The sequence below is a fragment of the Dryobates pubescens genome, chromosome 1 (assembly GCF_014839835.1).
Source record: "Dryobates pubescens isolate bDryPub1 chromosome 1, bDryPub1.pri, whole genome shotgun sequence".
Taxonomy (NCBI): domain Eukaryota; kingdom Metazoa; phylum Chordata; class Aves; order Piciformes; family Picidae; genus Dryobates; species Dryobates pubescens.
Window position 1 is genome coordinate 50,163,493 of NC_071612.1, and position 25,964 is coordinate 50,189,456.

At 37.7% G+C, this 25,964-nt stretch overlaps 1 protein-coding gene across 2 annotated transcripts in view; it reads left to right on the top strand.

Moving 5' to 3' along the window:
* RAPGEF2 (Rap guanine nucleotide exchange factor 2) overlaps positions 1–25,964 on the top strand; it is a 168,545-nt gene that overhangs the window by 75,015 nt on the left and 67,566 nt on the right. The window contains exons 5-7 of one of the 2 annotated variants that reach the window (XM_054165731.1): positions 9,007–9,082; positions 11,219–11,386; positions 13,920–13,937. In XM_054165731.1, the coding sequence (XP_054021706.1) occupies positions 9,007–9,082; positions 11,219–11,386; positions 13,920–13,937 (262 nt within the window). The remainder of the gene's footprint in view (positions 1–9,006; positions 9,083–11,218; positions 11,387–13,919; positions 13,938–25,964) is intronic. The other variant, XM_054165732.1, reaches the window with a different exon arrangement.

Here is a 25,964-nt window from a genome sequence, read left to right on the forward strand (position 1 = left end):
GAATGTTTTCTAAAGATAAGAGAACTTCTAATTTAAAAATTAAATAAGGATAACTTTTTTCCAAAGAAAGATCTTTTCTGTCAGCTTGTTGCAGCACTTCAACAGCACAGCTAAATTTTGTCACCACTACTATTACATTCCAGTTTTCTCTCCATATGTATTTTCTCCCTATATGTATGTATTCTCTCTATAGTGTATAAATACAGATCTTGAATTCCACAGGAAATTTCATAAACATTTCTCTTGTGTAGTTCACATGCAAGGGTCATAAAAAGCCCAAGGTGGTCTTCTAGTCTGAAGATTATTCACAATCACTGGCTGCTATAAAGTCCCTGAGTATCTACCTTTACAAAACAAATTGCTATTCCTTATGGAACTCTTTCAGATTGAGGTTTTCAACCTTTTTTCTGCTTAACTTTAGTTGTAAGATAACATTGTAAAAAGTGAAAACCCACAAACTTGGAATTCTACTCAACTAATTTTTTTTTTTCTGCCATACCCACCCTTGTAACTAGGTAAAATTTTTAAATTCATAACAGTAGTCTGTACTAACAGAAGAAGGTGTGAAGTCTGTCAGACATGTTTTTAGGGATTGACTGAGGGAACTTTCTCTGAGAGTAAACCCCCAGAATTTAGCTAATTGCAAATTATTCACTGTGGGGTTTCAGGAACTTCTTCTGAAGGGTTTTCAGTAGTCAGCTATAAATTACCAGATTAATGCAACCTCTGATCTGAATTGTATTTGCATAAGAAATCCCTATGTGCGTTACGCAGATAAAATGCTGTAGTCTGCCATCTGTAAGGATGGTAACTCAACTGAAGTAGTTTACTAAAGCTTTCAGCTGGAGATGAAATGGTTTCACAATTTTTTAGCAGGAATTAAGGCATTAATATAAATGTGCTTCTCCTAAATTTTAGTGTCCTTCAGACAGACTCGCACTAGTTGTCAAGCATTTTTTATCTGACTTGCTAGATTCTTCCTGCCTTTACAGCCTCCTACTGCAGTCCCTGAATTATTGTCCTTGACACCATGATTTCTTTTCTCCCCCACAGGCAGCTCCTCAAGCTAGGAGCTGCAGTGATGTTCCAAGCTTTTTTTTTTTCCCCTCTTGAGAAACCCCATGCTTCTTTCCCACCCACCACCTCCCCCACTCATCCTCAAAATAAAATGAAAACCCAAAAAAGTGTTGCTGTGTGGCATGTGCTTAGCTGTGATGTTCCAAGTGAGTCCCTTCACTGACACATGAGCTGTTGTATCTGAGACTGTAAACATCTAAGCTATCATATGACGCTGGATAAGTCTAATCATCCTGATCCATGGCATGTAGTGAGCTCGTGTCATCAGGATTTGCAAACAGTGACAGGTCCACAAATGCCTCTTCAATTCATATCCAGTTGCCAGCATAGCAGTTTTCCTTTCAAATGTAAACCAGTTACTTGTTCATGCTGAAAAAACCAAAAACAACCCCACAAAACCAACAAAAATCAAAAATATAACATTGTGAATTGAGCTAAAAGCAAGTACGTATTTACTGATGATGTCGATATGCTCATGACTGCCACATTATTTAAAATCTAAAAATAAAATTTAATGCAAGTCAAAAGCAGCCTTTTTTTTTTTTTTCCCTTTGGCTAGAGAGCAGGTACTAATTCAAGTGAGAACTGGAGAAGTCACCTTATTGTACAGATCAAATTTTCTGATAAAGATCTGTCCTTCAGCTGACAAACCTTTACTTTCATAGTTTAGTGTTCAGCTTTAAGCATGGGGAAGCCTGTTGGTACCTTCTCTCCTTGCATCCTCTCCACTGGTGGGCTGTTCATGTTGGAGCTGATCTGCATGCATGAGGGGGCTCTGTTTTTTTGTTGTTTTGTTTGAGGTTTTTTTGAGGGTTCAGAAAATGGCCATGCCAAATCTAGTTTTCATCAGAACACTAAAGAGTTCCCCTAGGGATGCCTTGTACATGTATCCGCACTTCTAAATTGTAACCCATTTCTCCATTCTTGGAAAGGGCGAGCTGGTTGGAGAAACAGTCTGCAGTTCGCATCAGATTCATGTGAAACCCAGCTCAACTGAACTTGGTTAAAATAAGACATTAAGGGGGTGTATAGTTTTAATTTTAATCTGGATGTAAGAAAATAAAACCTGGTAGTTTTTAATTAAAAGTTACAGAAGAAGGAACTTGACTAAATCCCTTACTATGCCCCCAAGTGGTAGATAAAATAATCTGTCCCCTTGCCCCCTACCTTTTTTTTTTTAAATTAAAAATAAATAAACAAATTCCACTTTCACATCTACTGCATACTGTTCTGTAATATTTAATTCAGGAATTCAGTGTGATTGGTTTGCTGTAGAATGACATTTAAGGCATTTTGGCATTGTTGCAAGTTAGATTTTTTTTCAAGATTTGGCTTTGTCAAAGAGCATTCTGCTCCTTTTTGCTTCTGTGTCATCAGAATAATTGATGCAGTGATGGAAAGCAGCTGCTGGTCATGGCTGAGGTCATGGTGCTGGCATGAGGAAGCACATGCAGCACCATGCAGGCAGGACTGCCCAGAGAAATAGTGGCTCCCCTGTGCTCAGAGCTTGAGAAGTGGTGGTTAGAGGGAAGATAAGGGAGCACTGTAATGTAAACAGTAATGGCGGTAACGATGTTTGCAGGCTGGGTGCTACATAAAAGGAGATGAAGACCCTTTGGTTTACATAACTTCAAATTCCAAATGTGCTTAACAGTATCTTTCTGTATTTCTGGTTGGTAGTTTTCTATGATTTTCCTAAGTGTAGATGCTCAACTGAAGCAATGTGAGTTTGGAAAGATTTGGGTTATGTAATTTAAGATCAGTTTTTATCATGAATTTGCATGGAATTTATTTCCTTGAGAAATAAATAAGAAAATATGCTACTTGTATTCCTTTTTTCCTAAACAAAATATGCCTTTTGACTTAGAGGAAACGTCAATTAGAATTATAGAATTGTTTAGGTCGGAAAAGAACTTAGATCAGTCCAACCATTACCCTAACAGTACCACGTCCAATGCTAAACCACATTCTTATGCACCAGGTCTACACATCTTTTAAATTCCACTAGGGCTGATAATTCAACCACTTCCCTGAGCAGCCCATTCCAGTGCCTGACAGCCCTTTCACTGAAGAAATTTTTCCTGGTGTCCAAATTAGGACAATTAAATAGTCTTAATTTTCAACCAGCAGCTTCATTAGAAAGTTTGCATTTAGAAATATATAAAACCATGACAGTGTTTTACACTTAAAAAAAAGCTGGAGAATGTGTACTGTATAGATGACCACACTTTGTGGAGATTTCTTTGTGAGACTTAGATTTGGTTTTACCAATTATTATAATTAATTTGTGAGTTAATTATTGCTTCAAGCTAATGTAAGATGCTGAGTACAGAAAGAAATAAAAGTTAAGATAACATTATAGGGGAAAACCTAAATTTTTATATGTCCTTTTGGAAAAAACATCTGTCACTAGTGGAATTTGTTTTTCTTTGAGTGGTCTTCTGTCTTTAAGAGGAAGGAAGAAAAGGGCTTCTTACTTAAAAGCTGGTTTTGATGTTTGTCAGCAGTGGAGTTTTTTGTAGGTTCTGTATCACTTTTGATGAACACGTTTATATTCTAGTGCTGAGAAATAACTTTTCATTTGGGAGCTGGCCAATGTGACCACAGGAATGTGGAGGCCCAGGGCAAGGGGACAAAGCTGAATGCTGATAGGGATATGTTCCCTCTTCAGTAGCTGCTGCCTTTCCTGCAAGCTTTGAAAAGAGCATCTGTATGTGTGTTTACGCATATGGCTGGGGACGTGGGGAAAAGGATGGGTCATGTCTGGAGAAAACTGCATTATCCTCCAGTACCATGGTGATAATAGAAAGGATAAAATGAATTATCCTCAGTATCTGAAAGTTTTTGGCTGTCTCGATGTGTAAGTGCTTGTAAGAATTAATGTGTTGCTTGTGTATCATCAACTGTTTCATGTAACTGAGGTAGTTAGTTGTGTCATTTTATTAGTAAATGTAATAAATTTGAGGAGAAATAAATACAGGTGACAATCTTAAATTAAGCTCGTTTTGCTGTTTATTAGCTACTGGCATATTTCCACTAATTGTAGTTTTATAAATGCAGACAGGTTTTTATTCAAAGTTGAAAATGTGAACTTGGGAAACATGGCAACTCAGCTTTCACTTTAAACTTGTCTTACATTAACTATCATGTTGTAAACTGTTATGTATTTGTTCTTCAGTCAATGGCGTGTGTTTGGAATATAACGTATTATGAGATGTGTAATAAGATACACTTATGGAGAACTGTCATATACAGCCAGTATAAACTCAATTGTGGAATGCATTGGAATGGAAATGGTGTTGTGAATGACTTGGATTTCAATGCCTGCTTTTAATACACATAGTGAGCAAAAATGGATTTTTTTGGGTAGGTTGGTTGGTTTGTTTTCTTTGTACTAATGAATTTATTTGGATATAATGATTTTGAATAGTGAGGAAATTGTTTATATCAATTGCTTCAGGATACTGTGTAGTTAGGGAGCTGGGGGAGAATATATAACGTTTGGAGAGTTAGGATGGCTTTTTATCATTCAATTTGAAAACTACTACTTTAATGTAGATACCTGCAAAATGCTCTTGTTTTTGTTTTTTAAATATATCCTTTAGTGTGTTGTTTTGGTTTTTTGTTTGTTTGTTTGTTTTTTAAGAAGATTTATATGCACATCATCCATCCAGTAGCATGGTGGGGAATAAATGTAATTGTGATAGAGAAGGACTCCAGAAGTGATATTGCCTTTAGGACAGGTACTGAGGAGAACATCTGTGAAGTTTAATACTCAAGAAACCTGAAACCAGAGTTTGTAGTAGCAGGGAAATAAAGTGTTGGAAAAGCTGCTGCTGCAAAAAAGGTTCTTTGGGGAATTTGGGAGAGGCAGCAATATCCTAACCAGGCAACTGTTAGGCTGTCAAAACTAGTTGCAACCTCTAAATCCCATATTGACAGCCACCACTATAAAGGTAACTTTAAACTGCCTTAGCTTCCTTTGTGAAATTCTCTTGTCTACATCACCACTTTAGAGAAAATACTTGCAAAGCTGAGGTTCTGTCAGACATATTACTGACTTAATAGTTGGAAATGAGCTGTTTTTAAGGTTTGAAATTAATAAGACTTAGAGAAGATTTTATATTTATATATTAACACAATTTTGACTGTAACTATAAAGGAATTATGTAATATAATCAAATATGTAGCTGTGTGTTCTCTACTATATTTTAAAACAAAAATGTGACTTAACCTTAAGCTCCACAGTGAAGTCTCATCCACAGGTTTATTTCACTTCTCCGTAAGAGAAGGAATAAATTTGTCAAATCCCTAGTCCATTGAAACCTGCCAATAAAGACTCTTTACATTTTACATTAGCTAGCCAGCGCTTATGCTGGCTGTATTTTGTGATAAAATTGGGTAGTCAAACTCTTTAGGAAGCCTAGCATCAAAATTTAGGAAGGCCAGCATCTAGCAAATGTGTAGAGTACTGCATCTAGTACAAGAACAATCTCATGTATCAGTACAGGTAGAGGGCTGGTCTGATAGAGAACAGCTCTGGGAAAAAAGACCTGGGAGTCTGACCATGAGTCAACAATGTGCCTTTGTGACTGAGGAGGCCAATGGTATCCTGGGGTGCATCAAGCAGACTGGCCAACATGTCAAGGGACATTCTTCTCCCCCTCTACTCTGCCATGGTGAGACCTCATCTGGAATACTGTCGAATTGTGGACTCAGTTCTAGAAGGACAAAAAACTACTGGAGAGAGTCCAGTGGAGAGCCATTGAGATGATTAAGGGACTGGAACATCTGCCTTATGAGGAAAGGCTGAGAGCTGAGACTGTTTAACCTGGAGGAGACTGAGAGGGGATCTCATTAATGCTTGAACTATCTAAAGGACAAACATGAGGAGAATGGAGCCAGACTCTTCTCAGTGGTGTTCAGTGACAGGCCAAGGGGCAATGGACACAGACACAGACTCACAGATATGTTCAGGTTGGAAAACACCCTTGGGATTTCCAAGTCCAACCAATAACCCTACTCTACAAAGTTCACCCCTAAACCAAACCCCCAAGCACCACATCCAAATGACCTCAACTACCTCACTGGGCAGCCCATTCCAATGCCTGCCACTCTTGCTGTGAAAATTGTTTTACTAATGTTCAGTCTAAACCTACCCAGTCACAGCTCTTGTTCTATCACTAATGACCTGTGAGGAGAGACCAGCACCAGGTAGTTGTAGAGAGCAATGAGGTCTCCCCTCAGCCTCCTCTTTTTCAAACTAAATGGCCTCAGCTCCTTCAGTTGCTCTTCATAAGACCTATTCTCCAGGCCCTTTACCAGCTATGTTGGCCTCTTCTGCACTGGCTACAGCACCTCTGTATCTCTCTTCTACTGAGGTGCCCAAAACTGAACACAAGAGATTCCACACAAACATACAGAAAAAAAATTTCACTCAGGGTGGCAGAGCACAGGACCAGGCTGCCCAAGAGGTTGTGATTTTCTTTAGATGACTCTCTTCTAGTAGAGGGTTTGGACTAGATGATCATCAGAGATCCCTTCCAACCACTACCATTCTATGATTTTGTGTTTCACTGTCTGCCACAATAAAGATTGTGCTGTCATAGGTATCTGAGTAGTACAGCAACAGTGGAGTTACTTGCTGTGAGAACCAGTGTGTAACTCTGAGCAGAAATCAAGAATTTTCTGTACAGTAATTTAATGCATGTCTTCTGTCTTAATATGTTGACTACCTGTTCCCTTGTGCTGAAAGGTAAATTCCACATAACTTACTTCATTAATTGAAAAGCACATCCAAGACACAGCCTTTTCTTTTTACTGTGTTTGCTAAAGCTTGAAACTTTTGGATGTAAGCAGTGATCAACACCAGGCACAAGTTCAAAACTGACACTTAACAGACAGCACTGGAGGAAGAGATGTGGAGTGAAAAAGTGCATGTGCATTTTCTGTTGAAACTTTGCTGCAAGGCTGGAAAATGGATTGGGGGAAAAATACAGCAACAGTGTCTTCTAGATCAAAATCGGTGGATGCAAAGAGAAGGGAAAAATATATATTATCCATGGCCAAAGATCACAAGGCACTTCAGACTGCAAATTCACTCTGTAATACCTAAAATAGGAATATTTCTGTATTTGCGTTCAATGAGTATATCAAGTAAGATGACTTCCTCATTTTTGCATCGTTGCTTTTCGATCAATGGGTTGATTTACCTGATCCTTTCTCTCCTCTTGGGTTCCCCTTTATTTTAAGGAAAATCAAATGTGTGTATGTGGATCAGGTTAATGACCAAGAAAATAAGTTTGACACTTTTGCAACGATCTAATGAATCAAGATGATAGCTTCATTTTCTGGTATCTTTTAAGAGTAGTGTAAAATTCAAGATGACATTGTAGAATAAAGCACTCTGTCTTGTTGCTGGACTGTAGGAGGAAGTGTGTGTTTGTCTCTAGGAAAACATGCATTTTGTCAAGCGACTGTTTTTTTTTAATGTTTCTTTTCAAGATGTTTAGTATTCCGGAAAATTTTTTGTATTGTAGAAGTCCCATGTACCATTAAATGCGATTATTTTGATGAATAAGCACAGCTGGCATTTCAATATCTGACTGCTTTCTTTTTGAGCTATAAATGTGGTGTTGTCAGGAGATTAGCCTTTGGGATGGCAAGTTAAATTGTTCATTTCTACAAATTGCCTGACTGGACGGGGAATAGATACTACAAACTCTCCAGATGTACTGTTCCAAGTAGTGTATGGACTTCTTCAGTCTGCTTGTTACAAAAGAAAACTTTAAAAAGTTGCTTACCATAAACATCGTAGCTTAAGCGTGTCACCGTGACCGTGCATCACAAGATGTGTCAAAATTCAGGTTTTGCAATTTTACTGAGTCTAGTTTGTTTTTTGTAAACTTATTTAAATGTTGCATTGTGAACTTCAGACGGGAAAGCTTCTCATGCTTGTTGCACAGTGCCAAGTTGAATAAGGGTTAAATAGTTACTTCAGCTCTTATCAAATATTAGGGCAGGTTTGTTACATCAGGCGACAAGAGGGATCCTGAACTTCCAGCCATGTTTCCACCTGTCCTATCCTCTTCTGACAGTGAAGATCTGCGTTTAGCCACCCTGAGTGGGATGCATGCACCTCAGAAACAAACTTTAGCTGATTGTCTCTTCTTCCACTCTAACAGCATATGATTAAGGATCTAACCACAAAGGTCTTGAATTTCACTGAATTATGTACTGGTTCTCTGTACTCCACCTTTACTGTTGCAATTTTGAGGATTTGCAGTTAAGCCTGCAGACGCATTCATTTCATACAGACAAAGCACTTCAGAAGCTGGAACTAAAATAGGTTTCTATTTTATCATACAGGAAGCACAATAGTATTGTGATTAGTTATTGCACTAAGGTGGGAATGTGTCGGGAAGGGCAGAACAGTGTTTTGCCCTCATCTATTCAATTTGGGAATACTCTCACTTTCAGCATTTGTGTTTAATTAATTTATTTTAAGTGAAAAAAGTGCTCATTAAAGTTGATCAGCCTTTTCATTCTTTCCTTGGTATGCTGGTTAGATTTCTTTATAGAAATGCAGATAGCTTAAGTAACTTAATACTGTAATGTCAGAAGATACTAGATGAAACTCTAATGTAGTTCAGAATCAACCATGCATCTTCAGTAGACAGGACTTGATTGACACTTGTTTTAGTGTTCACAGACTTATTTAGTGTCTAAAAAGTGACATGTAAATACAATACTATGCAAAGACAAAATCTGCAGCTCTTGGTATCCTTGGGTATCAGTTAGTTGTCAAAGGACACATGCATGAAGCTTGACTTGTGCAGAGGTATGTACATTTTTTTAATATCTGAAGATGCTTAGGGATTATTTTGTAGGTCTGATTTTTGTTCTGATCAAAGTATTTTTGTCCTTCAGTTTTGGCAAGCGTTCAGCAGGAAGCTTCAGGCGTGGCTGTGAGTGCATTGTTTTAGAGCCGTCTGAAATGATTGTGGTAAGAGTATTTTTCACTCAGTTGCTTTCAAATGTTACAAACCATCTTGGAAACATTTCGAACTTCCACTAAAACTTGGAGTTTTGTGTTTTCTACATAGTCATCTTATAAATCTAAGTTGTCATACATTGTTTTCTTGCTATTCTTTGTGTACGTACTTTGATAAAGGCATCTTTTATAATGTTGTTATGTTTCCTTTTGCAGATTTCTTGTAAAACTGAAGTGTTCTTGTATTAGCAGAGTAGTGGAACAGTTTGAGATTGTTTTTTTTTAAAGTTTATTTTTTGTTATGTTGTGGTTTGGGGCTTGTGTTTTTTTTTTTTTTTTTTTTTTTAACTGCATAGGTAAGCATAGATGCTTTGAAGTATTAACTTCAGGTTAGCTTTTAAGTAATTATTATTTTGTTGAGCTTCTTCTCAGCTATCTGAGGTTTTAAGAAGCAGTTCAAATATTTTGAAGTTCTAGTGACTTACCTGGCTGAAGCTTATTTCATTAGCAGTATCTGCTGTAGTACAGGGGCAGAAGGGGATTGTCTGAGACCTCACAAGCTCAAAAGTTTTCAGTTGCCCCTTCAGGGTGCATCTTATGAACAAATGCACAATTGATGGGCTAAATACTCCCCTCCCCAACCCCTCCTTGTTACTCAAATAGTGACCAGTTCATAATACAGACATGACAACTAAGACACGTATACATAGCCTGTACTTGAACTATCATCTGTGACACTAAACCTACTTTTCTTAAAAAGTGCCAGTTCCTGTAAAACTTGCACAAGCTCAGGAAATTGTGGTATAGCTTTAGGCTTGTAGAAGAGATTAGGTTACTTGTGGAAAGCTGAGTGGTAAAAATGGTAGCTTTTTAACTTGCCTTCCTGAAAATGCAGGCATGAATTTGTGGGGTTTAAGGTGTTTGGGATTTCACTGCAAACAGACAAAAATTAGTGTAGTGGTAGCTTTTTCTGTCAGGTGTTTCAAGATACATCTTCCTCTTCCAACTTTAAGAAAATCTTCTTATGAAGCTAATATAATGTAGCAGATGCAGAAGGCATACATGAGAAATGCCAGTTGCTTTTTTTTTGCAATCTCTAACTAAAACTCTCTGTAACTTTGTAAAGGGCAGCTCCCTAAAACCAGCTTGTTCTGCCTCCCCATTTGTCTGACCAGTTGACGCTTATCTGACCATAAGTTCAGGAAATAGTTTATTGTCCCAGATTTATTCTCTAGAGGTTTAGTTGACAGTTTAGTTGACAGCTCTGTGGATCTTTCTCCTGTGCATTCCTTGATAAGTTATAAGGAACACTGATACAAAGATAGGCAGAGGGAGGGAGAGAGAACAGAACAGGAGTTTAGATTGATGGACAATGTTGGGTCAGGTACTCCTACATGTGTCAACTTAGTCCAAGAAAAAACAACCTCTAGAATTTTAGGAAATCTAAACACTTAAATCCAGATGTTCAAAATAATAATCGTACCCTGAACAGAAGAAATCCCTTTGCCAGAGTTTGTTTAGCACAGTAACTTTCTGTCAAGGGGTATCCCTTGGAGGAAGAAGTGAGAGAGGTGTAGGATGCGAGTATGACTGTGAAATACATGGCGGTGACACAGGGTGTTACCAGCTCTTCCTGTTGAACCAGGAACTCTGCTCATCCTCTTGTTTATTGCAATGGGAGTCGTATTTAGTGACATAAACATAGTAGTCTGTAACACTTCTGACACAGAGATGATGCAAATTTTTAGGAGTATTTTGTCTAATAATTCTTTTTGATGTTGAGAAATATGGAGGAAACTTGCAAGGTGGCTCATTCTCTGTCTTCAGAGATGCTTTTTATTTCTGGGGAATGGAATTGTTTAGGAGGAGTTAACTGAATCCCCATATATATCCATTACTGAAACTTAGAGTGTTTGTGGATTTATTTTTTTTTTGGTTGGTTGGGTTTTTTGTAGAAATGTCTTTCTTCTTTTCTTCTGTTTTTCTTATTTCTTTTTTTCTGGTATATCTCAAATAAGGTTTCTATTAGTAGGGTGAACAGTCTTGGTGCTGAAAAGGCAGGAAATTCAAAGCTAACTGCTATTTTTTTGAGAAGCAGAAACATTGTTATTTCTTGGGGGAGATGACACTTCCTTGCATCTATTGTAGGTTGATTACATGGATGAAAATGAGGAGTATTTTCAGCGTCAAGCTTCTCATAGGCAATCTCGGAGAAGATTTAGGAAAATCAACCAAAAAGGAGAGCGACAAACCATTATTGATACTGTTGACCCTTATCCTGTGGGGAAGCCACCTCTACCTAGAGGCTATCATACGGTAAGCTGTCTGTATTTATGATTCACAAAACCAGGAAAACTACTGGAAATAAAATAATCAAAATTGGTAAGCTTGCAGCTATCTTTAATGAAGTGTTGTCCTGTGGGGAAATTTTCTTTTAAAATACTGTGAATTTGCCTCCATCAGTATGTGAACCTCTGTGCAGCTTGCATCTTGGTTCAGAGTTCAAAAGCATGTTTCTTATGGCTGTGAATGTCATGTGTAATTTCTTAATGTTCCAGTCATTATTTGAAATTGTGAAAGAAACTACATTCTGGTTTCCTGTTGATATTAAGTGACTGTACCAATAGCTTAGTATACAGTTAGTGAAGTGCTCGTTGGCTTATGTGGTAACAATTGCTGCCTGAAAATGACCATGCTGCATTAAAGTAGGCCAAATTCTTGGATTAAATGTCATTTCTTTTTGGTATCCAGAATTTAAATGTCAAATTAACCTTTACTGATGTTGGCCTCAAGAGCCCTTTATACATGGATTTCAGTGAGCTACATAGTCTGCCCATCATCAGGGAGAAAATTTGGTCATTTTATCTGACTTTTTTTTTTTTTAAATGAAAATAACTGATAATTAAAACTTATTCTACAAAATATTTTCTATGATACTTAAATTGAGAAAAGCTCTATTATTATTATGTTTGCTTGGTATTGGTTTCAGCTTATAAGCAAAATAAGCAAAAAGACTTGAAAAACTGTTTCTTGTTGTCTCTTATTTAAGCCCCCAAATCTCTTAAAACCATAAAGGCACGGACATAAATAACTTTGTGCATGTTTAGTCTCATTTAATTAATTGGTCTGAAATTTGCACGGTGTGTAAGCCACAAGCATATACATTTTCAGGATTAGAGCTTTAGTGTTTGTAAAATACTCTTTTGATCCAATGCAGTTGTAAGTTTCCATTTCTCCTGCTTTATTCTTATTCTTTGACTTATTCTCCAGTTCCTTGCATATTCAGTGTGTCTCTAAGTGTGTAGATGTTTGGTTGTATCTGTTAATTACAGAGGCTTTTCCTCATGAGTTGAATAATTACATTTTGTGTTAACAATTTGGTTTTGTTTATATGACAGCTTTCAATAGTTTAATTTTCAGTGCAGTTTTAATTGCCTCCAAATTTAATACGAATTGAGCCAGTTCACTTCCTTTCAAGATGAAATGTTTTATTAGTCTGGTTTTGAAAAATAAGTATATGTATTGTACCTGGTAGGAATTACAAGAATAATTTCTTTTGTTGATATTACTTAGATGCATATGTTGTGCTTAGCAAACAGTTCTAGTGATTTTTATCAAACTCTCAAAGGGCAATTTGCCCTCTACAGTGCCATTTGCATTCCTAGGTCCTTGCCTGTTGTATAAATTTCACTTTAGATATGCATAATGAGTTTTTGTAAGCTTAACTGTTACTTAAGAGCAAAAGCCCGTTCCGTGCCATTCTGTTGTGCGAGTTCATGATGATTTTGCATACATGTTAGGAAATTCATTGTAAGTGAATTTTCATATTGAGTTGGAAGAGATTGCCAAATAAACTGTAAAATGTGCAATAACTACAGTCAAATATTGTTTTAAAAAGTGTAATAAGGTGTATGTCACTGACTACTATTTTTTTTTTTTTCCTTCCAAAGCAAATAGTCATAGAGCTCAAATGAGTTTTACAGTATAATTGAGACTCTCCATGCTGACCCATCCTCTCTATTTTTACAGTTTTTGGTGATCTTGTATACATCTTTCTATCATTCACTTATACTAGCCATATTATTTCTATTGCTTTAACCATACATGTTAAAGGCTGCATTGTCTTTACTCCCATCCTATTTTATGTCCCTTGACCTCTTTTTTCTGGTATAATTTCTAGAAAAATTAACTAAGGAAAACAGGTTTTTGGGAAAAAACAAAGAACTGAAAGCATATTGTAGCACATAACTTGTGGGCTTGTTGCCCGTCCATTCTTCAGTCAGCATCTGGAAGGGTCTCATCTTTGGTTAATTTTGTATAAAGAAACATGTTCAGATGTTGCTCTAAATAATGTGTTATTTAAGTTGAGAAAGGATCTATTTGTTTTCAAGTTGCCTTTTGAAAGTAATAAGGCTGCTTTCGTAGCATCCTCAAAATTTTCCCCAAACATGGAACTTTTTATATTTTGTTTTATCCTAAATCTGTAGTTACCGTGTAGAATGATGTTTTTTTTTGTTGTTGATAAATTATTAATGCTTTAACTGCAGTAGTCACTGAATGTTTTTCTTCAAGAAAGTTCAAGTATTTTCTGAAGTTTTCTATAGCCTTGTGAAAATGTAGAACAGAAATGAAGATGCATGGCTGTGCTTTCCAAGAATTAAAAAATAACTGCAGTGCTCTCAGTTGTGGCATGGCTTTCTGCATTAGAGTCAACTTAGAGGGGATGGTGGACCCTCATTAACATATTTTTAACATTATCTTCATAGTGGTGGAATGTACTATGGCATGTCTGATAATGTTCATCTTTTCCTTTCCTCCTATATGGCATTCATTTCATTTTGGCTCACAGGAATGCACTAAACCTCAGGTATTGTAACTTACTGTGTATGGTCCACTAACAATTTACTTGTGGCTTTGCAGTATGATACCATAATACTGATGCAATGTTTAGACTAAAATTGCTTCCTAGCCTTTCCTTTGAGACTTGAGCAATCTCACTATGATATAAAAAAATACTAATGCAAATGTGGAATTTGTTGACAGCACAAAATCTCTTGCCCAGTTTTTTCTGAACATTATTCCTTGCTTTGACACACTATGATATGGAGAAAGCGGAGAAAAATAAGTAACATGTGTGTATATATAAAATATTTAGTGTTTCACAGACTCCTAAGTATCCCTTCTATTACATGCAGGAGCTAATACTTGATTTTTAAAAAATAGGCCCCCTGTTGATGTTTAGTTACCTGCATCTCAGTAAAACATGGTGTGTCATGGTGATCACCAATGACTCAGAAAAAAGTTTGTTAGCTGAAAGCTTGCAACGCTTTTTGCTTGTCTTCTGTTCTGATAGTGTGTACTGATTCAGTATAAAGTAGCTGGATTTTATAAACTCCTGTCAAAATATGTGTGAGTGGGTGTTATTTGAAACACAGGATTGCCAAGCTAGGGAGAAAAGTGTGCCCAAGTAAGTCAAGCGTCTTGGACTGGTACCAAATAAAACACAGATGTTTCGCCTGATCAGATCTCAAATGCAAAGTAATCTGAAGATACTTTTTTTTAACTTGCTTTTTTTAATTGCATTTGTCAGTGCCAAAGTAAATACTGAGCATCCACTAAATACAACATTTGATAAGAATATCTTGTCACACTGTTAAATGTCCCTAATTTTTTTTTTTTAGCTTCAAAATTATTTCTATCCTTCTATGTCAAATAGTTTGATTTCTTTTCTTAATATACTTGAGAGGGTTCAAATTGCATAATGGTTCCAGTACCACAGGCAAGTGACTTCCATGCTGAATTGTTTTCCAGTGTTTGTGGTACATTTTTTGTAGGAGCCCAGTTCCTTTTCTTCAGATCAGTAGAACAGAATAAAATTAACCAGGTTGGAAGAGACCTTTGAGATCATCAAGTCAAAGCTATCATCCAACACTATCTACTCAACTAAACCATGGCACCACTTTTTCCATGGAATGATCCCTAGTAACCTATGGTTACTAAAGTTAGTCTAAGAGTGTGATAATGTGCTTCTCCAATTAGGATAGGAATTTGAAATACTTTGCAGTATTTCAATAACTTATCTTAATGCTTAATGGTCTATTTGATGTGAAATCTGATGTTGAATATCTTACTTTTGGAACAACTGTTGCTGATTTCTTGGATAAGGAAAACAGAAACTTCATAATGTATGGAAATAAAATGAATGCTTTTTATCAGACCAAGAAAATGCCAGCCTTTTTGCCTCCATTTGTAGTGTGGCAAATGAAATCTTTTTCAGGGAAGATAAAAAAAAGATTTTGCTAAGTTTAGGTTGAGCTGCTCTAACTGGAATCTGGAAAACCATATTCAGAATTTTTTTTTTGATGGAAAACTTTTGTTTGTGCTTATAATGTGTTAACAGATCCTTCATAATAGGAAGTGGATTCTAACTTTTGAATGTGGATTTTCATTCTGTGTGTATCTATACTTAAGGCTATTTAACTTTATTCACACCTGTGAATAACTCTGAATAGAAATTATAGTGTATGGTATTTTTCACTCTGTGACAGTCTATCCAGATTTGAATTGGTTAACAGGCTTATGAAAACTGGTGCTAGTGCAACTTCAGCTGGGGTTTTTAAAGCCTGCTGCTGAAATCCCTGCAAAAGTTCTCTCTGCCTGTAGTAGCCTTTCTTACCCCTTTCAGTCAGAGCTTCACATGAGGTGGCAATCCATTTGTCCAGTGTTGGAAGGAAAAGAGCAGCGGGCATGGAGCCATCAATAGCCCCAGCCTCTTCCCCAAGTTACAAGCATGTAATGACTTTGTCTGCACACACCATGCTATGGGGTCAGGCTTCATGCTGATGCATTACAAGCAGACAAGCCCTACTGGGTTTCATTTGTAGGAGGTGGCTGAAAATTGGAATGAAGTCTGGATATAAAACTATGTCTAATATCACTGAGTCAAGTCTCATCTGCAGCCATGATTGTTGAAAAACAAGTATGAGGGATTTTTCTAGCTTTAAAAAATGTTATTAAAAAAAAAGTGGTATTATAACCTGTTCACTTAGTAGTAAATTTTAGAAACTTTGCTTACTGCCCCTATCTTTGAAGTAGCAGTTAGTGCGAAGGTTGACACAGTAGCCTATTTTCTTGATACCATTTGCATTCATGTTGCGTCTGAAAGACTAAAATTTTTGGATGAAAAATTTATGCTCAGGTTCTTCTTTATTAAACAAATTTGTCTTTTCCTTTATCTGCAAATATCATAGTTCTACATTTGGGTAGGATTAACAAGTCAACATCTTTCCTAAAATGAGGGGCCCAAAACTGGACACAGTACTCAAGGTGTGGCTTAACCAGTGCTGAGTACAGGGGCAGAATGACCTCCCTGCTCCTGCTGGCCACCCTATTCCTGATACAGGCCAGGATGTCATTGGCCTTCTTGGCCACCTGGGCACACTGCTGGCTCATGTTCAGTCTACTGTCAACCAGTACCCCCAGGTCCCTTTCTGCCTGTCCACTCTCCAGCCACTCTGACCCCTGCTTGTAGCACTGCATGGGGTTGTTGCGCCCAATGTGTAGAGTCCGGCACTTAGATGTGTTAAATCCCATGCTGTTGGACTCTGCCCATCTGTCCAGCCTGTCAAGGTCCCTCTGCAAAGCCCTCCTACCTTCTAAGAGATCAACACCTTCCTCCAGCTTAGTGTCATCTGCAAATTTACTGATGATGGACTCAGTAACCTCATCCAGATCATCAATAAATATATTGAAGAGGATGGGGCCCAGCACTGATCCCTGGGGGGACACCACTGGTGTCTGGCTGCCAGCTGGATGTGGCACCATTCACCACCACTCTCTGGGCTCAGCCCTCTAGCCAGTTCCTAATCCAGTGCAGAGTGCTGCTGTCCAAGCCACGGGCTGACAGCTTGGCCAGGAGTTTGCTGTGGGGGACAGTGTCAAAGGCCTTGCTGAAGTCCAGGTAGACTACATCCACAGCCTGCTCCACATCCACCAGGCGGGTCACCTGATCACAGAAGGAGATCAGGTTGGTCAGGCAGGACCTGCCCTTCCTAAATCCATGCTGGCTGGGCCTGATGCCTTGACCATCTTGTAGGTGCTGTGTGATTGCACTCAAGATGATCTGATGGGGTGGTTGTGGCCAATGTGTAGAACCCAGCACTCAGATGTATTACATCTCATGCCATTGGACTCTGCCCATGTGTCCAGCCTGTCAAAGTCCCTCTGCGGAGTTCTCCTACCCTCTAACAGATCAACACCTGCCCCCAGCTTGGTGTCCTCTGCAAATTTACTGATGATGGACTGAATCCCCTTGTCCAGATCATCATTAAAGATATTGAACAGGAAGGGGCTCAGCACTGATCCCTGTAATTAGCTGTTGGTTTTAATGTTCCTGATGGTTTTCAGGATTACCTAGCACTTGCATTCTAATACAAGTTCACTTAGTGAAGAGCAAGCCCCAGAATTTGGTAGGGCAGTGAACAAGGAAGCATGGACATGCTGTAAGTTTGACTTCATGCAAGGGTATAAAGGATATATATGGAGAGGTCATGAGTAACCCCTATTTTAAACATCTTTGACCTTGGAAGTGTTAAGCAGGTCTATTTCTGTGCCTTTTATCCCCCCTTTGTAAAAACTACTGTATTATCCTAGTCAGGTACACTAGGCTGTCAAAAATGTTTAGGAAAGCAGGACTTTTAAAGGGTTTTGGCTTCAGAGGCTCATGTGAGTGACCGTAGCTGAACTATATTAAACAGATTTATTTTTTTTGACTGGATGCTAACTTAGTTTTTCCCCCAGTTAGAGGAAAAATGTTGAGAGCAAAGATACAGGGAGCAGAGAATGTTGTTATATGGCATATGCAAAATAAAAGTGAAGAGATCACCTTACCTAAATAAAAATTGAACAGATTTTGTCTTGTTCTTGGTTATGAAACAATTTACTGTGAGCAGAGAGGGTGGTAATTCAAAACGTAATTGTGCACGCCACTAAACTGACATTGTGTTGCCAGTGGGAAGTAGCATGGTATATAAAGGTGTTTTAATCACACATTTGCACAAATCATGTGTATCTGGTTTGCTTATGCAAATTTGACTCTAGTAAAATGTTCAGTATAAAATTTATTTAATATTTTTAGTGCTTATATTCTAAATAAAATAATACTGAATTGATTATTCCATTAGTAAAATTCCATTGTCAAATATGAATGTCCTTTTACCAGGAAGGGTATTTTTTTTTCAATTGCCTTTTTTTATTTACAAAATTTAGTGTGCAGTTTCAAAAGCACTTCTTTTTATTGTTCCATGATGGTAATAATCTATTCATTATTTGGAATGAGATTGATGCATACAGTATCACAGTATAACTAAGGTTGGAAGAGACCCCAAGGATCATCAAGTCCAACCTGTCTCGACAGACCTCACGACTAGACCATGGTACCAAGTGCCACGTCCAATCTCTTCTTGAACACCTCCAGGGACGGTGACTCCACCACCTCCCTGGGCAGCACATTCCAATGACGAATGACTCGCTCAGTGAAGAACTTTCTCCTTACTTCGAGTCTAAACTTCCCCTGGTGCAGCTTGAGACTGTGTCCCCTTGTTCTGGTGCTGGTTGCCTGGGAGAAGAGACCAACCCCTTCCTGGCTACAACCACCTTTCAGGTAGTTGTAGAGGGCAATGAGGTCACCCCTGATCCTTCTCTTCTCCAGGCTAAACAATCCCAGCTCCCTCAGCCTCTCCTCATAGGGCTTGTGCTCAAGGCCTCTCACCAGCCTTGTTGCCCTTCTCTGGACACGTTCAAGTGTCTCGATGTCCTTCCTAAACTCAGGGGCCCAGAACTGGACACAGGACTCAAGGTGTGGCCTAACCAATGCAGAGTACAGGGGCACAATGACCTCCCTGCTCCTGCTGGCCACACTATTCCTAATGCAGGCCAGGATGCCATTGGCCCTCTTGGCCACCTGGGCACACTGCTGGCTCATGTTTAGGTGGGTGTCAATCAGCACCCTCAGGTCCTTCTCTGTTTGGCAGCTCTCCAGCCACTCTGACCCCAGCCTGTAGCTCTGCATGGGGTTGCTGTGGCCAAAGTGCAGCACCTGGCACTTGGATTTGTTAAATGCCATCCCATTGGACTCTGCCTATCTGTCCAGTTGGTCGAGGTCCCTCTACATCATAGTAGGAAGTAATACAAAATATTAGATATACATAGTCTGTGTAGTATTTGAACCCGTGCAGTAATGCTAATTCCTCAAGTGTGTTATATATAAGTAGGTGTATTTTGAAGTAAGACATTACAGACACTGTGGGGTGATTTTAGAAAGATGAGATTCTGGAGATTATTTGAGCAGTGCCTGTTAGCCATCTTTTGTATAGAAGCTGGATGTTTCTTTATGGGAATATCCACTGGTGATGTTATAATGACAATACATAATTCCCAAATTTGGTAGTAAATCACAGCCTGTCTAACCACGTGGCTTTCTTCCTTCATCCGTGTTGTAAGGGACTATTACTGTTTAGGTTATGTATGAGCAATGCTATCTTTTTTTTTTTTTTTTGTATAGCACCTGAAGCAAAACAAAATTGTTAGTTCCTCAACCTTTTAGTAATGTCTACTAGCAAGCTAATGCAGAATTGATGACATGTAGTGTGTTATTTGCTCAACTTCTGTCAAAATATGTCTATTTTTGTATATTGCATCATCCCTGTTGCAGAACTTGTAGCCATTGGGATTTGCTGTTCTTCTATTCCCTTTGGAAGGGTTCACATTGATGTCATAACTGGATTTGTAATTGATTAGATTTGGAAATTCAAAGAGATTGAAGCTTTGCATTTTATTTTTTTTCTCCCACTGAAGTGTTAATATTTGGTTGTACAAGCAATGGAGACAGGGAGGTGGGCTTTAGTTTTGAGCTGCTAGCCCTTGTTATCATTGAATTTTCAGATACTGAAGTTTTGTCATGGGCGTGGAACAGCAGGCAAGTGTTACATGTGTTGTGAGTGACATAGATTGCACAGATTGTACTTTCGCTCTATTGTTCATTATTTTTATATACGTGTCTGTATGCATGTGCTCAAATGTGAAATATTCGACCTTTTCCTCCTTTCACTTGATTAAATTATATTCTCTATATTACTCTTGAATGTTGTAATTTAGTGAGTATAATGGCCTGCAGCTAACTGCTTTTAAAGTCTGCAATGATCCATGGCACTCAAGAGATAGTTGTAAAAGTAAGCACGATGACAGCTGTTCTGATAGTAATCTTAAAATACAAAGCAATGTAGAATCAAATTATTAGGGACACTCCATCTAGTAGGTGCACTTCTACCTAATTTCATTTAGCACTAGGTAACTGATCTTGTAATTGGAAGGAAAAAAATGTAGTGCTAAACACCCCAGGTGGGGGTTGGTCTCTTCTCCCAGGCAAGCAGCACCAGAACAAGAGGACACAGTCTCAAGCCGCACCAGGGGAGGTTTAGGCTGGATGTTAGGAAGAAATTCTTCACAGAAAGCATGATTGGCCATTGGAATAGGCTGCCCAGGGAGCTGGTGGAGTCACCATCACTGGAGGTGTTTAAGAAGAGACTGGATGGGGCACTTGGTGCCATGGTTTAGTTGATTAGATAGTGTTGGGTGATAGGTTGGACTCGATGATCTTGAAGGTTGTTTCCAACCTGGTTAATTCTATTCTCTTCTAATTTGCGAAGTGGAACATCCAGAAGTTGATGGTACTTGGTTTGACTGGGAAAGGGAGAAAGGGCACTTCTTAGAAGTTTATAAAAAGATTTCTTTATTTGTAGGATGTAATGCTGTGCTTTGACTTCTCCTATCTAAAACCAGTTTGGTTCGTTATGCTTGACAATTATTCTTGATTTAAAGGGACAGCTGAAGTTGCGTTCATTTTGTTACTGATGAAAGGGAAAGGTCTAGATAAATTATTTCTGTACAGTTACTAGAACAGGGGCACAAAAGATATATTGGTGCACATAGCACGTTTCACGAGGACATGAAGGGGGACATAATGAGAGAGTATTGCAGAAAGAAAATGGTCTTAGGTTGGTGAACTGTTTTTAGCAATGATTTTAATTGAGAACCCCTGGAGTAGGCTCTTTTGGAGGGTCTTCTGGAAGAAGATTGTGGCTGGAGACAAAAACAATAGTTACTTCCATTCAACAGACGAGTGAAATGAATGAAGGAAAATCCTCTGTAAAAGCAACTATCTCTTTGAAGTTAAACTTCCTCCGAATACCAGAAATAAATAGTTACCCCAGGAGATGTCCAAATAAACATTCAAGAAGATGGACAGAAAGGACTCAAGGTCAGGTATGCTAGTGAGAATGGCACTCAATTTCCACCATGATCTGGGTAATCACAAAACCTGATGGCAGACTGGAGGCTGTATGCTAGTCCTTTCTTGAACATAATGAGAAGTTCTCCCTTAAAGTTTCTAAGTTCAAGTAAAACTGCTTAAAACAAAAATACTCCCTCTCCACTACTGGCAAAATATCTGGATGAATAAACAAGCAACAAACCCCAACAAAAAGTCAGCTAGTATTTAGAGAAGATTGGGAAAAAGGTGATTTCAAAAATCTGTTAATATTTTATACTGAAACATTAAATAATTGTTCCTGTGTTTTGCAGGATTCAATGGGGGATGATAAAGGTTATAATGGTTTAGAATTTGGGTAGTTGTCTGACCACAGTAAAATGTGTGAGTTATATTCTTTTAATTCTTACCTTTTAATAGAGCAGCAGTACAGATAGACATGAAAGAGGTATGCAATTATCCAACTTCCTGAAAGTTGTTGTTCATTGTTATACAGTGGACGACATGAAATATGGCTGCTGCCTCACTTAAGTGAAAAATGTGTGGCCCTGAATTCCCACTGTGAAATTAGTCTGGGCACAACAGTATGTAGGGATTTTGTGGGTAGTTTTGTTTTGTTTTGTTTTTCCTGCAAGATAGTAATACGGAGAAGTGAACCTTGTCCTCAGCGTGGTACAGATGGAAAGGTATTGTTTAAATCTGGTGAAGAGGCCATGTGAGTCCTGTGCCCAATATCATAATTCTTGACCTTAAAAGGGCATTTGCTTTTTTGTTTTCATGCTTTTTTTCTTCACAGTTTAAAAGCAGAAAGCACATTCTCATGTTCTCTGATTTAATTAGCACATTATCTAAAACTTTTGTCCTTAGACTGAAGTGAGAAAGTTTTATGAACATTGGGAAAAACATAATATATCCTGACAGACTGTGTTTTGCACTCCTGAAGCACTGAAGCAGTTTAAGGAAATTGATCTGTGACCATTCTGACAGCTGAAGTAATTTATATATGGAATTTTAATGTCTAATTTTAAACATTTAATAATGATAATCTATACTTCTAAAGCTGTTATATACATTCAGCTTTAGGCTTGTATAAATAATAACCCTTAACATAAAGACCAGAGGTAAATCAGTTAAATACCACTTAGTGACTTAACAAGCATGCAAGTAGGAACACAAAATATATGTCCATCATTTGCAGCTTTAATGTATAAATAAATATGGAGCCCAGCTAATTTTCTGTCTTCTATTACTGTGGTAAGCCTTTGCTCAAGTCAGTTTTGTAAGCTAAATTAGTTACTCTGGAAATGGGGCATCTTGTCACATTTAGGATGCATATCCATCAATTACAGGTCTGTTCATGTCTGTTCTAACATAATTGTCTGTATGTAAAAGAATTTGATGGCAAATATTTTGAGTGACTACTATGACTTGCTCCCATTTTAAGATGGATGACATGCAAAAAAAGTTTGCTGTACTGAAAACAGAGCTGTGCACAGAAGGTGACAAATGCATCTGCTGTCAAAAGGAAGACTGCAAGTCTATGGCACATTTACCCAGCTGAGACACCAGCCTGACTCCTCTGGGCTTGTCATTATTTTAAAGATCCAGATTACAGATTCATCTGCAACAGCAGCTTGACAGAAGGGCACTTGTTCAAATGATCTGTAACATTAGTAAATGTGTTATCAAAACAGCACCCGTCACTCCATTGTAACTATTTTTTGGTGTTGCTAGTGGTGCTATGAACATCATTACAATGTCTCAATGCCACAACTTTAGGAATAGTAATTGAAAATTAAAAAATTGGTAAATGCTTTATCCATGTGTTTTGGCTAAAGTAGTATTTTGGTCATAGAACTCCACCTTGGAGAACACATTAGGTTATTTTCCTTTATTAACAGAGTTTTATTTGAAGCTCCCAAAGTTCTCAAGGAAATACACAGGTGTGCCTGGATATTTTGTGTCTGTGTTATGCTGACAAACAGTAACTTACTTACATGAAATAGGGTTATATGGATGCAGATATGAAATTACTGGCAGTAAATTTGTCTAAATGCATTAGAATAAGACTTTAATGTTGTAGGGGACTTTTAAATGTTTTGCAGTTTCTGGAAAGAATTACTGTTAAGGGTTTTCAGTGGTTTCAGTTGTGTTTTTAAATCTGGTGGGAGCATCAGATTGCTTTTTAGCAATCTCTCGCATAAAGGTAGAGGGATGGAGTGTACATCAGCATTGTAAAATTCAGAAGCATACTCCTGGGAACTTAACAGTTTTGTGTCCAATAGCCCTGAGCTTAAAATTGTTTTAAAGCTCTGTTTTTTGCCAAGTGAGGACAGCAGGGGAAACTAAAGATACCTCTGCCTTACTATCCTTAAAATGATGTACTTTTCAGCGTAGCTGTCTATATTCCACCTGCACAATTGTGCAATATCTGTGTAATAGTACTTTCTTGGTGATTGTGGGGTTTTTGCCTTATCTCTTGGTTTTTCTTTCTGTTTCTTTGACTTCCCCTGCTGTGGTTTTTTATCTCCTGAAGTCGTGAAGTAGCAGTAAATTTGGTGACCTTACAATGTTTTGTTGTCTTTTGGCTGTGGTTTTGAAAATAATAGATACTTTACATTGTGTTTAAAGGGAAGTGGAAAATGAGCTGATAACTTCTGGTTTAGAGGTACTTCAGGAAAAGAATGGTTTCTGTGTAAGTAATCTGCATAAAAATTTAAGTGCTCCTGTAAATAGTTGTGAGTTAAAGTGACTGCTTGAAACTGGAGATCTGAGGTAATCTATTGTTGCAACATTTGCCATTAACCTAAAAAGGTTTAATACTCCAAGTATTGTCGACGCTACTTAAGAGAATAATATCCATGTGAGATTACATTGGAGAACATGAAACGTTTGAGAGGCATAGCGGTTAAATGCTGAATGAGGCTGAGATCTCTATCAATTTTAACCTTGAATTAAGGATTGTTCTCTGTGATTCCTGAATCTTTTGTGTTGTTCAAGGCTGTCTTGGTGTTTGTAGATGCTTTCAATTTTTTTTTCAGTTCTTTAATATTCTGTTCTTTACTGTGACTCATAATGAGATGTCAGCTTTTTAGCAAATACAGTATTTTGAAAGTAGTGGGAGATATTCTATCATGTCCAACTATTGCTCATCAGGTTTATTAAGGACTCACTTTAATTGCCTAGAAGCATTTGCAAAAATGTCTGTCTTTTTTCAAACTTCATGTGTAAGCAAGGATATCTTACATGAGTTTTGTAATGTACATGAACACAAAGCTTCAGTTAGGTTTTGTGCAAACTACTTGTTTTTAATTGAAGTTTTCCAGGATGTGTTGTTTTGATGTCTTACACTGACTCAAATTCCATTTGTTCTTCACTGAAATATATTGACTATTGCCTTTGAGTGGTATTTTCTTCATCTAATCACATACAACTTTTTACATTTTGAATGTCAAGAGACCTTTTTTCTGTTTTGTAAACCACCATCAGAGTTAGGTTACCATAAATTTTGCGGTCACATATCAAGTACTGATTTAATTTTCTAGCAGGTGAGCAGACATGTGTAGTGGTGACCAGCCTAAGCAATAGGGAAGTGTTTCATGGCATTGTCATCTGGAAGTTTTGGTTTTCACTGCCATTTCACTGGCTTTATCCAAGTCTTCATGTTACACATGAAGGCTTATGCCACAGAAACTTAGGCTAGATTTTGATTGAAGTACCAACTGATGCAGAGTAAGATGTATATTGGTAGTTATGTATGTAATGGAGTTTAGAAGGTGGTATGTATGCTCTCCTGTGCTAGGCAGATGTTTGTCTTGGCAAAATTCGTGCTCCTGGTTGGAACATAAAACACCACACCGATTCTGATCGTAGTGTTAACCGCAAGGCTCCAGACTCAAAGATTTTAATTGCTGTGTCAACAAGTAATATTTAAAAAATTTATATTAGAAAAGATTTGTCTAAGCTTCCTAGAATGAGTAACTTCCACTTTTTCTGGTCAGCACATCAGAGAAACGGTTGCATTTGTAATTAAATTGTTTTACAAGGTTTAAGCATAATTTAATATTTTAAAACCATCTGTTAGTTGCACTGGTGCCATGCAAAGACTTAGAAAAATTCTAAACTACTTTTTGTAATCCAGGCATTTAAAGAATAACTTACCTTTTAGCATGTACTGGAAGATCAAGGGCACAAGTGTCATTAAACTCTCATAAATGTAAATATATCCAATTTAAAATGTGTTGTGTATAAAATGGTGTCCTTAGAATAGTGATGCAAAAAACAGACCAGATATTTTAGGACTTTTTCTTGCTTTTCTGCTACTAGTGGGAATTAATTTCCACTAATTTGACAGCCTAATTTACTAGTAGTCATGGTCAGTACTGAAAGAAAGCTCTCTGTAGCAAGCCAAAGTCATTATCAGTGGACTTGTTATTTTGGTGAAGGGCAGCTGCAGATTATATGACATAGTATTCTGTAGTAATCCATTTTCCCCTGTGTGTTTATTATGCCAGTGTAGCAACTGTTAAGTAATTTTCCTATTGTTCTTCTTTCAAAAAACAATATGAT